The sequence below is a fragment of the Pipistrellus hanaki genome (genome assembly GCF_964339955.1).
Source record: "Pipistrellus hanaki genome assembly, chromosome: 3".
NCBI lineage: Eukaryota > Metazoa > Chordata > Mammalia > Chiroptera > Vespertilionidae > Pipistrellus > Pipistrellus hanaki.
In genome coordinates this window covers 117332624-117349213 of record NC_140505.1, presented here as the reverse complement: position 1 = coordinate 117349213, position 16590 = coordinate 117332624, and the positions used below count along the sequence as shown (strand labels likewise).

At 36.0% G+C, this 16590-nt stretch overlaps 1 protein-coding gene across 1 annotated transcript; it reads right to left on the bottom strand.

The window, feature by feature from the left end:
- Positions 1-1013: 1013 nt before the first annotated feature.
- TSPAN19 (tetraspanin 19) lies at positions 1014-14127 on the bottom strand (the record flags this gene model as incomplete). Its single annotated transcript, XM_084876444.1, has 8 exons — positions 1014-1082; positions 2255-2338; positions 3482-3625; positions 5777-5887; positions 8748-8822; positions 10301-10425; positions 13893-13965; positions 14062-14127. The coding sequence occupies 8 exons, from the start codon at positions 14125-14127 to the stop codon at positions 1014-1016; spliced, it is 747 nt and encodes a 248-aa protein (XP_084732570.1).
- Positions 14128-16590: the final 2463 nt, after the last annotated feature.

Sequence of the window (16590 nt, the reverse complement as noted above, 5' to 3'; positions counted from 1 at the left end):
CGGTAATTCTATTTTCTTTTTTGCTGACTTAAAAAAGTTCCACAGGTCTCTAAAATACTCAATGTACTGAACATATAGATGAAAAGAGATCTGATTGAATTAGTACATGAGTGTGAGCCCTCTGAAGGGGTGGGAGCAATGTAGGATCTTCAGTTACTCTATCCTCTCTTCATTTTCTCAAGGTCAAGACAGCCTTTTGCTAAAAGGACAATAATGATATAAGAACAGCTCACATCTTTATACTAGTTATTTATATTTTTCAAAATACTGCTTTTTGTTCTCACACTATCATTTTTAAGAAAATAGAAAACTAGGTTATTTTTGTTTCCCCTAGGGAATAGTGCATACACATATTCAACAACATTAAGGAAAAAGAGAATCAAGTGAAGAGTCAGTAAAGAGTATTGGAATTCAGAGATCATTTCGAATAGATTTTTTTTCTACCACAATTTAAAAACATTGTTATTTTAATATATTATTGCCACCAAAATATATTCAAATCTCTGAAATTTTAAGTTTATTATTAATTTGTTAGCATTATCAAAAGAAACAAATGATTAGTTCAGTAGAGATGTATCATGAAGATTTTCAATATTCTTTTAAATTTCCTAAATCAGTATCATTTTCTTAAAATTTGCAAATGTAAAGTGCATGCTATAATTGCTTAATTAATATTTTCTATTTAAGAAACTCAAAATATATGGTAGTATTTGACTACATTTTTATTTTAATATATGTGATATCCCCTGTATTCAGAAAGTAAGTCAAGGTAAAGTTCTAAACTGTAGAATATTTTGATATTTTGAAATATTTGATATGTTGAAAAACCAAGTTAGTAAAAAATTCATGGAGTGATGTATTATAATTTCAAAAAATTTATGTTACAAGTAACCAATGTCTCCAATGACTCCTAAACTTCACTAATGTAATTCAGAACCTTTTTGGAATAAAACAATATATTGTAATTATTTTGTGAATTAATGGTTTCTTCCAGGCAAGTTAAAATCCAAAGATCACATTTCTGCAAATATTCTGTTCTTGATATGTCTGAAGAAAGAGACAGTTAATGAGATTTGCAAAACCTGGAAGAAAAGGAAACAATAGCAGATCAAAATGTAATCAATTAGAATAATTTACAACGTCAGCATTTACTGTGTAAGCATTAAAATGCATACTGTAAAGGGAAAAAAAGATCAAATAGAAAAGATCAAGTAGCGTGAGAAATTTCAGGGTAAGGTACATATGGTTGTGAATGAGAAGAGAGAGTCTTCTAGAGTAACCTCGTCGTCACCAACCTCATTTATAGAGGGGACTAGAATGAATAGACGGGTAAATTTTAATTACATTGACTATCATTGGGCTAGCTGCCTTGATGAATTGCTGATCTGTTTTTTGTTCATCTTTATAACCATATCATCAATCTTATAAAACTCCCTCTTTTTGGCACAGGGTTATGAAAAGTAATGTGTAAAAGGTAGATAGTAAATGGAGCACAGGTACCACCACCCCCTCGGTCTTTCCTGACACTCCTCACCTTGGACACAAAAGCACTTCAAAATAATTATGCTAATGTTTGTAAGAATATCTTGGTTTACCATCATTCAGAGATTAAAACTGTTATTCTACTTTGGCCAAACTGCGCATTATATATATTCATTCCAATGTTATAGTCTGCACTGTAATAATCTGTCCACTTACAGTTTTCTTGAATCCATACCCTTTACTTGCTTATCAATTGTCACTGAGACTAAAAAATGAAGTCTTGCTTCTGAATCTCAGCTCTGTAGCTGGCACCCTTCAGATCATGAAATATATCTATGCTGCTTCCACTGTCTCCCTAACATCTAGTACAGTATCTGAAAGACAGCAGATATTCACCACCCTCCAAATTTTTTGAAAGAATGAATTAGCTTCTACAAGTTAATGTCAAACATCTGCCTAGATTTCAGAAGTTTGCCAACTTGCTAACATGGTGCTCTGGCTGCTGAGATAGGAAGTATTTTTTAAATATCACAAAGCAGTGATGATATGATACCGGCCAAGTGACCCCTTGTTAACAATCCCCACTGACTTAGCTGATTTAGGGATATCATCTGCAGCCGGACCTCTCCCTCTCTTGGTGCTAACAGTCTCAAGATCCTGGCTCCTCTTTGATTAACTTATTTGATTAGGTCTCCAGCTGTTTGTTTCATAGATCATTATGTATTATTTATACTTAATATTTTTATCTTTAAACACAGGAACAAAACCTTACCTCTGAAACCAAAAGTCCAAAGTTAATTCCAATTAATGATAAAGCATTAGCTTGATACCATGTGTTGATTTTATTTTCACAACCCTAAGGAAAAAATGTCACTTAAATTAACTTGGAGATTGACATAGTTTTATATGTAATTCTGTTACCAAAAAGAAGAGACATAGAAATTAAACATCCACTAAAATCTGAAAAGCAAGTCAGTGTCTAACTGGAGACAAGGAATCCAGGAAGCTTCATATGATGACAGGACACCTTGCTTGCTACTTTTAAAGATACTAAGATGTTGTCATGGAATTGAAATCAGAAATTTATTGCTTTAAAGGTATTTAATTGCAGACAAGTGTAAGTTAATAGGACCTAAAATGATTAGTACCCAAATAGCAAAAGCTTAAAAAAAATCCTCTAATCCAGCCAGGTGTGGCCCAGCAGTTGAGTGTCAACTCAGGAGCCAAGAAGTCACTGGTTTGATTCCTATTAATAGTTGGAGCATATGCCCAGGTTGTGGGCTCAATCCCCAGTGTGGACATTCAGGAGGCAGCCAATCAATGATTCTCTCTCATCATTGATGTTTCTATCTCTCTCTCCAACTCCCTTCCTTGCTGAAATCAAATAAAAATATATTTAATTTAAAAAAAAATCCTGTATTTATCTATAAATAAATTATATAATTAAAAGATACGTATTAAAATTAGAATGACATTAGTAAATAAACTATCCAAAGTATTAGAAGTTCTTGGGATGGAAATCTCTAGTTTATCAATACTCCATACCTGTAAATAGTCATTGCTCCAGGTGAACCTGTACTCTCAATTATGCCAAATTTATCTGAATACCACTTTTGTCACTGCTGGGGTCCCCTCCCTTCAGTTTCTGCCAATCTCCATACTCTTTAATACTGGAATGGCAGCTCTCTGACCAAGAGTTGCCAATAGTGCCTCCTTCCTCTGCAAGGATTTGGAAAGAAAGGTTGATGGCATAACCAAGTTCTAGTAGCATTCACCAGTAGATCACATACTCCCAGAGAGTTTACTTATTTATTATATATCGGAGATAGTACTGCAATCACTTAAATATGAGCTCAATTTAGATAAGTCATTAAAGAATCAAACACCAGAAATAACATTGTCTTTATAGAAAAATTGGCTCAGAATTCTAAATTGACTTGCAAAATAAAATTTTAAAAGGCACTGTAAAATATTTGCGGTGGCTTTGACTTATCTTTACCTCTAAGTAAGTTGCATTCAGTGGCTCATCACAAAACCGCTTTCTTAATGTAGAATTTGTGCAAGAACATGGCACCTGTTCTGGATTTTCTTTATTCTCATTCTTTATCCAATCTGTGTAATTGTGTTGGCCACAACACTGCAACTAGGAAAAAGATTTTATGAATTTTAACATAAAATATTCAAAATGCAGTTAATTATATAATGCTCATCACATTATGTTTTCATGATAAATTTATTCTCTGTTAAAATGTAGTGAGTTAAGTAAAATAACTACACATTTGTTTAATCTATTACATTGTTGCTGCTATTGTTGATGTCAGCAAGAGGTAAAGATCTCTACTTGATAAGTGGACTTTGTTTGGCTGAAATTGTTATATATGAATTTATAGGAGTCCAGAATGAAAGGTATGCTTGATTCACCAAATCTATAACCATGTTTCGAGTCAGAACATAGAAGAAAGAATCCTCTTCTGAACTATAGCAGTTATTTTTCTTTATATTTACCCCCCCTATGCTGTCATCCTCTTAATATACATTTAGAGGATTAATCTACTTTCTTTAGGATTAATATGCGATGTTAACTTTCAATTTTGTATTTTGTGGAAAAACTGCAACAAAGAACCAAAAAGGTAATAAGGAAGATAGTCATAGAGATGATCAAACATCTAATAAATGCCTCATTTCCTATCCTATTGAGTTGGGAGGATGTGGAAAAAAATCAGTTTATATATTTGACACATAGAAAACAAGAGAAGGTTAAAGTGAATGTTTCCTTGTTTTCTAAACTTGTTATTGAAAGTTATAACATCAGTATTGTCTATGTTAGGGGTGTCGAACTCAATCAGAGAAGGGGCCAAAATCTAAAATCCAGCCTAAATCGCGGGCCGAATGGTTTACTGAACAGTCATAAACTGACAATGTCATAAACTGACAGCGGAGTGCAGTGATGACAGCGCGGTGCGGGCCACATTGCAAGGCCTGGCGGGCTGGATTTGGCCCGCGGGCCTTGTGTTTGACACATGTGGTCTATGTCATAATAAGTACCAACAATTTTGATAAGAACTTGGGAATGTTGAATGACTATAATAGTGCTTTAGAGTTTGGATATTAAAAGTTAGTTAAATCAATTCAACCTCCATATAATATACCAATTATATTCATGGTTACAAACTTTAAGCTGGACTCTCATTAATGATAGTAATGTCATACATAGAATTGTTTTCCCTTTTATCATTTTATGACAATAAAAAAAGGTTGTAATGCAATATGGAAATAGAATATCTCTACATTTCACATACATCAGAGAAAATGTATGCAGAATAAAACATTTACAATTACATTTCAATTCTCCCAAAGTGAATTTTGTTTAGTAAGGGTACTAAACATAACGAACTATTCCTACATGAGGCAGTTAAGAAAACAAAATCTAGTGCTGGATTGTCTGGGACTGGATGTTGGCTCAGCCACTTAGTAACTGGGTGACGCTGGCTTGGTTCCTGAATCTCCCTGTCCTACATCTATAACATGAGGATGATAGTTTGACCTCATTGGTTGGGAGGATTTAGTGAGTTAAAGCACTTACAAAAGGAGCTGGTACTATGTAAACGTTTGCTACTTTCTTTATCAAGCACTTATTATGCTCCATTCCAGGTGCTCATCTTTTCCTGTAAATTAGTTGGCTGATCATACCAATTCCCTTCACTGCCCAGAAATAGCTGAACTGTTTAATAATAAAACCCCAACAACATTAGCTAATAAGTATTAGCTGCTTACTCTGTTCCAGATCTAATGCTTTCTAAATATTCTCTGTACTACTTCATTTATTCCTGCCAACTAGAGGTAGGAGTTATTCTGCCCATTTTACAAATATGAAATGTGAAGTTAAGAAAATTGCTTGTCCGGGATCACAAAGCTACTGTGGCAATCCAAATGTGCAGGCTCAAATGGGAGCTAGCATGCTACTCTGCTGCTAGCTAGGTCTGCGCTCCCACTTACCCCCCTAGGGTGCAGGAGGACTAATGACTCTACTTGGCAAAGACCACCAACACTTTTCTAGGGAAACAGGTTAAACTGCACATCACTTAACCCAGAAAAGGAGCTGTAAATAACAAAAGGAAGACACAACTGACATCTGTAAGTGGAGACAATGCAATTATACTCTATTTGTTTGGGAAGAAATAAAAGAACGTCTCATTTCTCAGTCCCTATCCTCTACCCTTCCCTCTATTCCTCTCTACCATACAGTGATTGTCTCTGACATTTAATTTTTAGTTTTATGCTAATTTTATCTTACTTTTTTTTGTAAAGCATCCAGAATAGTCCATTTAAGTATGTCTTCAGGCACATCTTTAGATCCATACTGAGAAATGACTAAATCAATTTCATCATGCCATACTTGGTGAACCTGTTGAAAATTGTATAAAAAGTGAAAATTTGATGGGAACTTTCCTTATGTCTCCTCATAAAAGGGTATTCAAAGTTAGTTTTTTGTTTTCTGCTTATTTCCAAAAGCTTTTTTTTCTTCCTTATACCTATTTTTAGCAATCTCAGTGAGTACTTATGTATTTGGTTTTACTTAAGCATTCAAAAGTTCATGACTTTCATAAGTATTCTCCAATTTGGTTCTCAAAAATGCCAAAACTTAGGAAGAACAGATACTATTCCCATTTTATGAACAAGAAGACAAATACTCAGAGAATAATTATTTGCTTTGTTTACATGAATAAGGAAGAGGAGCTGAGATGTCTATATATGTTTTATTTAAATTCCAGCCTAATAACATTTCCTTATATTTTGCTGTCTTTGAATAATGAAAATTTAATAACTGGTGAGAATATTATAATAATTAAAACATCTGAACAAGTCAAATCCTTATGTAGTTACTTATATATCTATGCTTTAATATGTGTAAGATTAGAATAACAAAATGTTACTTAGAGCTATATGTTATCTAACTTATTCTCTAAGTTAATTTTTACTTAGAATAGAAAATGATGTTTTGCATTCTATAGTGTTGCCAGGAGAGGACAGACTCAAGGTCTCATTTACCCTCTAAGCATTATTTGGGAGATCCAAAGCACTTAAGAATCACACCTTCGTACATAAGAGTAAAATGAGTTTCCTAAATAAACTGTGTGACTACTATATAAATAAAATTCCCTCACACATATTTAATTTGACAAACATCCTTTGAAGCCCTGGTGCATTCTCCAACACTGAATTAGGCATTATGAAAGAAGTAAGATATTTAGAGGCTCCTAAAAGTTTAATTGACTTTGAATGTAGAAGAGAAATCAGTGTAAACGAAGCTGTTCTTCTCTGGGATGAGTTAATAGGGGTTCAAGTGCAGGCTGTCATTTGGCCACGATATACTTAAGCAAGTATTTCTCCTCTCAGAGCCTCTGGTACAGTTTTCTGTACCAGAAAGTAGAGTTAACAGTGCACCTCTAAGAGGATCAATAATATAATGCCTAGAACATGCTTATCACAGTCCTGGCTCATGGTAGTTATTATTAAACTAGAGGCCTGGTGCACAAAATTTGTGCATGGGTAGGGTCCCTAGGCCTATCCAGCAATCAAGGCCGATTGGGCCTTCCAGCTGCAGGCCTGGACCTCCCTTTGTTTTGTGTTGCCCTTTGGGGCTCAGTGAATGTCATAGTGAGCGATCAAATTCCTGGTCTCTCTGTGGAACTCCCAAGGGGACACTACATATTAGACTTTTATATATATATAGATGATCTTTATTATTCTTAAAGTAGATAAAGAATGCGAATAATACTTAAGTAAATATGGGTGAGAGTGGTACACTACATTTCTGTGTTAGGGTTTCTTAAGTATTATATTATAATCAGGTTTTATCACTAGTTTTATACCTAGTTAGAAGCTTATTGGTTGGGAACTAGTGCTTTTCCACCAAAGCAGCTTTATAGAACTTACCTGCTGTACAGATACACACACACACACACACACACACACACACACATTTTGGATATAGAGAAAAGAAATTTTAGCTACTAATGCCAGGCCATTAACAATAGGCCCTGAGTAGTTAGATACTCAGGATAGATGCTAAGTATAAGATAGTTAATAAAGGTGCAGGGCAATGGTACCCTAAAGGAAGATTTTGTTGGGTTTGGCCAGTGGTCGGCAAACTCAATAATAAACAGAGACAGTGCAATGACTGAAAGTTCTTTTGAGAGCCAAATTTTTTAAACTTAAACTTCTAACGCACTTCTTCAAAATAGACTCGCCCAGGCTGTGGTATTTTGTGGAAGAGCCACACTCAAGGGGCCAAAGAGCTGCATGTGGCTTGCAAGCGGCTTGCAAGCCTCAGTTTGAGGACCATGGGGTTTGGCCATTACATAGGTACCTTCTTAAAGAGATAATTTGAATGCTAGGAAGCAAGGAATTAATCAAGAGCTCATTTAAAATTAATGAGGGGAAGAAAGGGGGCTGTTGAGGAGCTACTCTATGACAGGAACTTTAAAAATTATTAGTTTCTTTGTAAGGTAAATAGGCACCAGAGGCTACAGATGAAGACAAGGCTTCAGGCTATTAAGTATCTAGTCATATACAAATCTGTATGACTTCAAGTCCATGCTCTTTTTACTATAGGACAATTCCCCTAATACAAAGAAAACCCAGACTGCCCAGAAACAGATATTTCTTGAAGGCTTAAAAGTAACCTTAGGCTGTAATAGGTAGGTTTTGTTATGAAGTTTCTTTATGCAATTTATTATGTGTTATTTTGAACTTACCTAATTAATTTAACTATCTTACTCATGGCCATACTGGTGCAAAATACATAAATTATTCAGTCTATCTTTTTTCCCCCAGTCTACTTAATGCAATTAGTAAACTTTAAATGAATAAAAGTTGAAAATATTTATTTATAGAAGAAAATACAGTAAAGTAATTGGGTCAGCAGTGATAGCCAGGATGGGCTGGGGGGCCAATTTTGGATTTCCCACACTCAGCATCTTCTTCTCTACCTCCACATTCTCTATATCCAAATGTATATTATTTGTACATTCTCAATCTTCTGCAAACAAGTAAAAGACAAGTTCCCAAACCCACCCTTCCCATCTGACACCTGGTCCCTTCCTGTACAGAATTCTAGTACTTTCGTTGACTCTTTTTACCCCGAGAGACATTTACTTTTAGCTTTGAATATAGGCTCACAGGTTTCAAAAATCTAACGTATTCAATTTTCTTTAGATTAAAAAAAAAAAAAAAAAAAAAAAAAAAAGCTGATCTTTCCATACCTCCTCTTTCTTTGTGAAGATGAGTGCTGAAAGTACAACCTGAACACCAAGGGCCCACATTAACAGCACGGCATACTAAAACAGAAGAAAAATAGAGATGACAACTCTGCTTTTAACATATTTTTATTGATAGATGCTACAATGATGAGAGTGTACACCATATGAAATACTCAGTCTTAAAATACACATAGGTATTGCTGAAGTTTCCGGTTCTCAAATACAATATCAAAATTGTGAGATCCTCCTTCCCCCCAACTGGTGGGCGGAGTTATGACATTACCAGCTTCTGCTGCCAAGACATTGAACCACCAATCAGCGCATGCCAAGTGCCGTGGGGCCCACCCCTTCCAGTTCCTTTCCTTACATGGACTATCCACTCATACACCTGTTACTGTCTCTTCCTTCTGTTCTGCAACTGGCAGTTCGGTTGGGTCCCTCCCTTCTCCCCATTCCAGTTTTCCTGGTTTCTCTACTTCCTGCGTAATGAATCTTGCTCATTACTGAAAAATAAACCTCCCTTTTACTATATACCTTGGTTTCTGACTCCCGTTTCCTGCCCCTCAAGTTTTACAAAAATTATTAAAACAACACAGCAAAAGAAAAAAAAATATCAATGAACATTTGGATAAGCAAGAGAGAAAGAAGTGATAGAACCCTCACAGATTATGTGGTCTAAGGAGATGTCGTTGATGCCGTCTTCATTCAGTTCTAAAACCATCACAGAAGGAAATTCAATTAGTCAGTTCCCTTGACCAGAGTAGACTGAAAATCAGTGTCTAGAGTGGCCACCCAGACCTTTAGTGCTACATGAAAAGTAAGTATTTCTGCACTCTTCCCAGCAAGACACAATTACTGCAGTTAAATTTATTAGCTATCTTCTTGACAGGCATTCACCTGTGAATTAAAATTAATTAGATTGAAAAGAAATGTTAAACAGTATAGTCCATCTAAGTGTGTTAGTTGTGATCTATAGCTGCCACATGTATGATAAATGGCTCATGTTCGGTTTATATTCCTGAATGTAATTTACCTTTTCTTGTTATGTCTTGGGAGAGAGAATACTAGCCAGAGGCTAGAGTTTGCTCTTCTCAGCAGTTACATTTCTTTCGTTAAATAATAAATTTTTATCTCAGTTATAAGTCAGTTTTCTACATGGCATGCGCACAAGGAGAAAATGGGCTGACCACAGAATGTGTTTCCTATTGCATGCTAAGCTACAATGCTTGTTGACTTGAATATACTTTATACTGATATTAGTCTTCGTATTCCTACATTAGTTAATTGTAGTTCACCTTAAAAATCAGATCCCTGTTGACTCTGTACTAAAAATTAACGTCTAAGTGCACAAGTATTGAAGTACAGATTTGATCCATGGAAAACTCTCCCCTCAAATTCTACCTAGAGCACTTTCTTGGAAGGGGTGGATTTATTGCCTTATGCCCAAGAGAACTGTACTGAAATGCTGTGATACCATAAATCATTCAGTTCAATTGTGTGACTTAGGCATTCAAAATCAAAGATATACTTTCAGGCTATTGAAATGAAATACATACCAGAATTAGGAGCCATCTGACTTCATATTGAATTCCCAAATAACCCAAGAGAAAAAGAAAAACAAAAGCTGATCCAGTTCCAATCAAAATTCCAAAAATAGTCACTATCAAGTGATTACTTTCATCTGTGGAAATAATAAAATAACTTAGTATTAAGTAATATTTGTTTTCTGTTTAGTAATAAATGCAGCAACCCAAATTTTCTCTAAGCAGCTGTTGCCTAACTACTAGGATTCTTTCTCACTCTTTAAAAAATCTTTTTCTAGACCCTCTTACTTCCTTACAGAAACTTTTCTTCTTTTAATGACATGATGGAGAGTAAAGGGAGAGGAATCCACTCATTCACAGGATAAAGAGGAAAGCCACAGGGAATAGAAAAACAGAAGGGAGAAAAAGAGAGGAACTCCACTGTGGGGTCTGAGCTCTGAAGCTGCTCTAGTGACCAATCAGAGGGGATATCAGGACACAAAGAACTGCAGCCTTTATAAACCTTAAGAAAGAGGGACTTATTTGGTCTCTCTACCCATCCCAACTCTGTGCTTGTTTCCAATAAATTGCGACCTTTTCCTATATCACCTTATGTCTGTGGTTTCATTCTTCAAATCCACCTGGACAAGAACCTGGGAAATCACTTTTGCATCCTGCCCAGAGGAAAAACCATGTGTTCTAATTTAATTTTCATGTTTAATTAAGATGAACTTTTGTACAACTAATGTACATTCAAATATGCATTTATTTATTTATTCATCAAAAAAATGTAAGTACCTAAATTATTTCAAAAGCTACCCTGAGTTTATTGCTAATATGGCCCTATTAAAGCTATATTTTATTCTCTCCACATTTAGATAGAGCTTTCTGTACAAGAGGAATATCCTATATAATAAAAGCCTAATATGCTAAGTATCCAGTTGTCTGGTTGTCCATTCAATCAATCAAAGTATAATATGCTAATGATATGCTAAGGCCACTGAACCACTGGCTATGATGTGCACTGACCACCAGGGGACAGACAGTTGACCGGTCGACCAGTTGCTAATATGTGCACTAATTTAATAATGTAGTAACTGTGTGCAACTCATTTTTTTTTCCTTTTCCCCCTCCATTTTGGACTTGACAGATAATTCTCATTAATCCTAAAGTTCTTACTTATGAAAAACCCCTGCAAAGATAGCCAGAAACATATTCTTTAAGTTTTTTTGCAAACAAAATGGGTATTTAATGTAACAAATCAGAGAGAGATTGCTTCACCTTTCAGAAACCCCAGTTCTTTCTATATAGGATAATTCTTAGGCTATTAAACTTCAGTCCAGAATGACCACATCATACAATGATACGGTAAAATAAGGACAGAATAAAGATCTAACATATTTTAAATAAAGTTAAATGTATTCACTTAACAGTAAGTGAACTCATATTTTGAAAATATTTAAATATATGTTTACATAAATATGTAAAAATAAAAAAATATTACATATTAAAATATATTTAATAAATACTGGAGGCATGCACAAGATATCTGAACAAACACCCTGGGGAAAGTATGGAGATGCATTTGGGCCTTTGCAAAAATCAGAGGTGGGTGATGTCTCTCCCTTTGGAATCTGACTCCTCTCACTTTTTTTCTCTAGACCAGCTGTTGCCGTACTTTAATTTATAAGATAAAATATGGCTGCTGATAGGTTCTGTGTTTTACAATCTTGGGTACCTTGTGTGAGATTAATCCTAGAGTCTTTTGACCTCAAGTTCAGAATTCTATGGGAAATAGTGATATTGAGATAAAATTCGCATTAAACATTGTGTAAGTTTAAAGTGTACCATGTGTTGGCTTTACTATAGTAGCCTTAACGAATGCCTTTAGCCTATCACATATTTATCATTTCTTTTGGTATTGTGAATAGTTAAGATTTAGTCTTTTAGTAGCTTTGAATTATAATACAGTGTTGTTGACTACAATTACTACGTTGTGCATAAAATCGCCAGAACTTGCCAAAACCGGTTTGGCTCAGTGGATAGAACATTGGTCTGCAGACTGGAAGGTCCTGGGTTCGATTCTGGTCAAAGGCATGTACCTTGGTTGCGGGCACATCCCCAGTAGGGGGTGTGCAAGAGGCAGCTGATTGATGATTCTCTCTCATCGATGTTTCTAACTCTCTATCCCTCTCTCTTCCTCTCTGTGAAAAATCAATAAGATATATTTTTTAAAAATCACCAGAACTTATCTACTAATTATGTTTGTACCCTTAAACAATATATCTCCAATTCCACTGCTCCTAAGCACTGATAACTACCATTCTACTCTGTTTTTACAAAGTTGTTTTTTTAATTCTACATACACTGAGTGTGGCCAGATTATGATGATCTCTGAATACATACTAATCTGGCCATTCAGTGTATATTCTATCCTACCTAATAAAAGAGAAACTTGCAAATTGACCGCACCTTCGCTACGATCACAAAGCCCCACTCACCAGCTAATCAGGGAGAGTATGCAAATCAACCCAACAAAGATGGCGGCTAATTTGCATACCCAGGCCAGAGCAAAGACTGAAGACAGCGTAGAAAGAAGCCAAGCGCTACAGAAGGGAGCGAAGCTGAGAAGATGCAAGCAAGCCAGGTGAGGGAGAAAGGAGTAAAGCAGGCGGGCTGGGGGAGAAGGGAGGAAAGCAGGTGGGGCAGAGAAAGAGGAGGAAAGAAGGCAGGGTGGAGACGGCAGCAGAAGCCCTATTGCAGGAATCTTTCTGCAACAGGCCTCTAGTAATATAAGGTTAATATGCAAATTGTCCCCTTGACAGGCCGGCCAACAGCCCATGTCCCCTCCCTTTGGCCAGGCTGGCTGGGCCCCACCCATGCACAAATTTATGCACCAGGCCTCTAATATATGTAATTAATCATTGAGTGGCCAGATTATTATGTGTTCACAGATCACTCAGTGTGTATGTCATATCAAATAATATTTGTCCTCTGTCTGTCTATATCACTTAGTATAATATTTTCAATGTCTGTCCATTATATTACAAATGGCAGAATTTCCTTCTTTCTCATGGCTGAATAATATTCTTATATATGTCTGCCTATCTATCTATCTATCTATCTATCATCTATCTATCATCTATCAATCATCTATCTATCTCCTATCATCTCTCTATCTCCCATCTTCTTTATTCATTTATACATGTTGTTTGTATAGGAAATATATTTTATTTCTAAACATGTGGTGATGAGAATAGATGGTAACTGAGGTTTAGAAGATAATATTTAACTTGGGCAGTGAATCTATGTTGATCTTCATTATTTTTTTCAAGTCTACCTTGTAAAGGTCCAGCGTTAGTAAAACAATTATAATCTTGCATTTCTCTTGTTCCTCTTGTCCAAAATTCCTAGTTTTCTCTCCCAAAATGTGCTCTACTTTATGGTCTTGGATTTAAGTCCTGTCATTTGACAGGGTGTTTCTAAAACCAAATGACAAAGACCTTCAGAGGAAAAAATTGAATTTCAGAGAAGTACTGCCAGCTGCTGAAAAAATCATGCATGCAATTGTTTAAAGTGCAATGCCTTGTTTAATTCAGAGAGAAAAATGAAAATGGGTACATACTTAGAGCAGTGAAAAAATTATTTCTATCTAATAAAAGCCATGCAGCAAATCCCATGAGTAAAAGTCCAAGAACCTGCAAAAAAAAAAAGTCAATGTGATTTTTAGCAATTGCTAATAAAAAAAAAATCATTGCATTTTTTCTAGACCAAATAAATTTGAAGAATCTTACCAGGAAAGCCCCATTAATGAGGTTAAGAAAGTATTTTAAAATTAATGATTTGCTTTTCCTTAGCATTCTTTTTCTCCCAAGAAAGTGATGATTCTGAAAAGATAAACAAAACTTGTAGTATGAACACTTTCCATAGTAACAACTTTAAATTATTCTGATAATGTTGTTTATTTGTACATTTTTCTTTTCATACCAGTGGTCAATATCACATTCCCTTCTGCCCTCTAAATATAAGAAAATATTCACCTGATCTTGAAACTATACTTGTCTTTCTCTATCTGCATTTTTTGGCTAGACAGTTGAGAGAGACCAAGAGGAATTTGTATAACATGTCAATAACTGGTTTTCTCAACTTTTTGCAATTTTCATAAAGTAAAATATTTTATTTGGTTTGTAAATTTTAATATTCTTTTCTCCTTTCCTTTATCTCTTCACTATAGGCCAGGTGTGGGGGTAGGGGTGGGGTGGGGGCTCAGTCCAGTCCACACCCTCTCCAATCCATGACCCCTTGGGGGATGTCTGACTGCCAGTTTAGGCCTGATCCCGATGATCGGGCCTAAACCAGCAGTTTGGACATCCCTCTCACAATCCTGGACCTCTGGCTCCTAATCTTCGCCTGCCTGCCTGTCAGGTCACCCCTAACTGCCCCCCCTGCCAGCCTGATCACCACTCATTGCCTCTGTGTGCCAGCCTGACCACCCCTAACTGCCCCTCGTTGCCAGCCAGATCGCTCAAACTGCCCCCTCCCTGCTGGCCTGGTCACCCCCAACTGCTCTCCCTGCCTGCCCTGGTTACCCCCAGCTGCACTCCCCTGCTGGCCCAGTTGCCTCTAACTGCCCTCCCCTGCCAGCCTGGTTGCCCCCAACTTCCCTCCCCTGCTGGCCATCTTGTGGCAGCCATCTTTGACCACATGGGGGTGGATATCTTGTGCCAAGGTGTGAGGGTCAATTTGGATATTACCTCTTTATTATATAGAATGCCCCTATTGTTTCCCAGAATAAAGTCAGCTCCTCTTGAGGTCTTGCTGGCCTGATCTCAATTTTGGCTTATTTTCTTCTTTACATGTCTTTCTTCCTATGCAGTTTCTGAGGTCTTTATGTGAAGAGAATTTGTCTGGTATACCATTACAACCCCATAGTTTAGCACATAATAGGTATTCAGCAGATATCTGTTGAATGAATGAATGTATTAAATTATTTAACTTGTCTATATTAGGGTACACAGTATAGGGAATGGAACTAACTTAGATTATTTTAACTAAATTTTTCTACATGCCAATTTTCCTAAAACATCTATGAAAAAACCAACACCCCATTGTTTTTGTTGTTGTTGTTGCTTTATTACATATCAATGTTTTAAAATTTACTGATATGTTTATGAATTTGGAATTTTTTAAAAGCATACTTTTACAAAATGAGAAGATAATAAAAACAGGTTCTTATAGAAACTGATAGAAGAAATTTCTAAATGGTGTTACATGGTATAGAAGTTAAAAAAAGTGAGAATTCAACACTCTCAAAGACAGCCAATTTGATAAGGAAGATGTTACAGTAACTTCAAAATAGCAGGGTGTTAGTCCATAGTTCTGCAGGTCAGAGTCAAGATCAGGGTGCCAGTATGGCTGGGTGAAACCCTTCTTCCATGTCTAAAACTTTTTGTATCTTCATATGGTGAAAGGGGCTAGAGTACAATGTGGGATCTCTTTTATAAGAGCACCACTCCCATTCATGAGGACTTCATTGTGACCTAATCACCTTCTAAAGATCCAATCTTTTAACACCATCATAGTATGAATTGCAACGTGAATTTGGGGGATGCACACATTTATTTATTTTATTTTTTTAAATATATTTTATTGATATTTTACAGAGAGGAAGGGAGAGAGATAGAGAGCTAGAAACATCAATGAGAGAGAAACATTGACCAGCTGCCTCCTGCACACCGCCTACCGGGGATGTGCCCGCAACCAATGTACATGCCCCTGACCGGAATCAAACCTGGGACCTTTCAGTCTGCAGACTGATGCTCTATCCACTGAGCCAAACTGGTTTCGGCAGGATGCACACATTTAGATCAAGGAGTTCATGTGAAAGAGTTAGAACACAGAAAACAGAGTGTCTAAGCAACGAATCAAGGAAGCCCAGGGTCATGTTTGCACAGAATAGTAAGCGGATATGTCATGTGCTGATCTGTCCACAAGCCCCAAATACTGGAAACCATGTCAATAAAAATTGTAGATGTGCAAACACAAAAACTCACAAGTCAGTGCAGGTCCTATTTAAATGTTTGTAGCATGAATGATCTATATTTTCTATTGCTGTAGGCAAATAATTTGTTTTTAAACTTAATCAAATAAAGCCCTGGTGCAGTATTTCTTTTGTCCATTTTTTGATTGGTTAATCAATGCAGGGGTGATTTTAATAGTATAAATGCTTTATGGAAGGATAATATATAATATTTGACCTATTCATAGTGCCATTTTAATGAATTAATACTCTAATTGCTTTTATTAAGTTCCTTCTAAGTTCC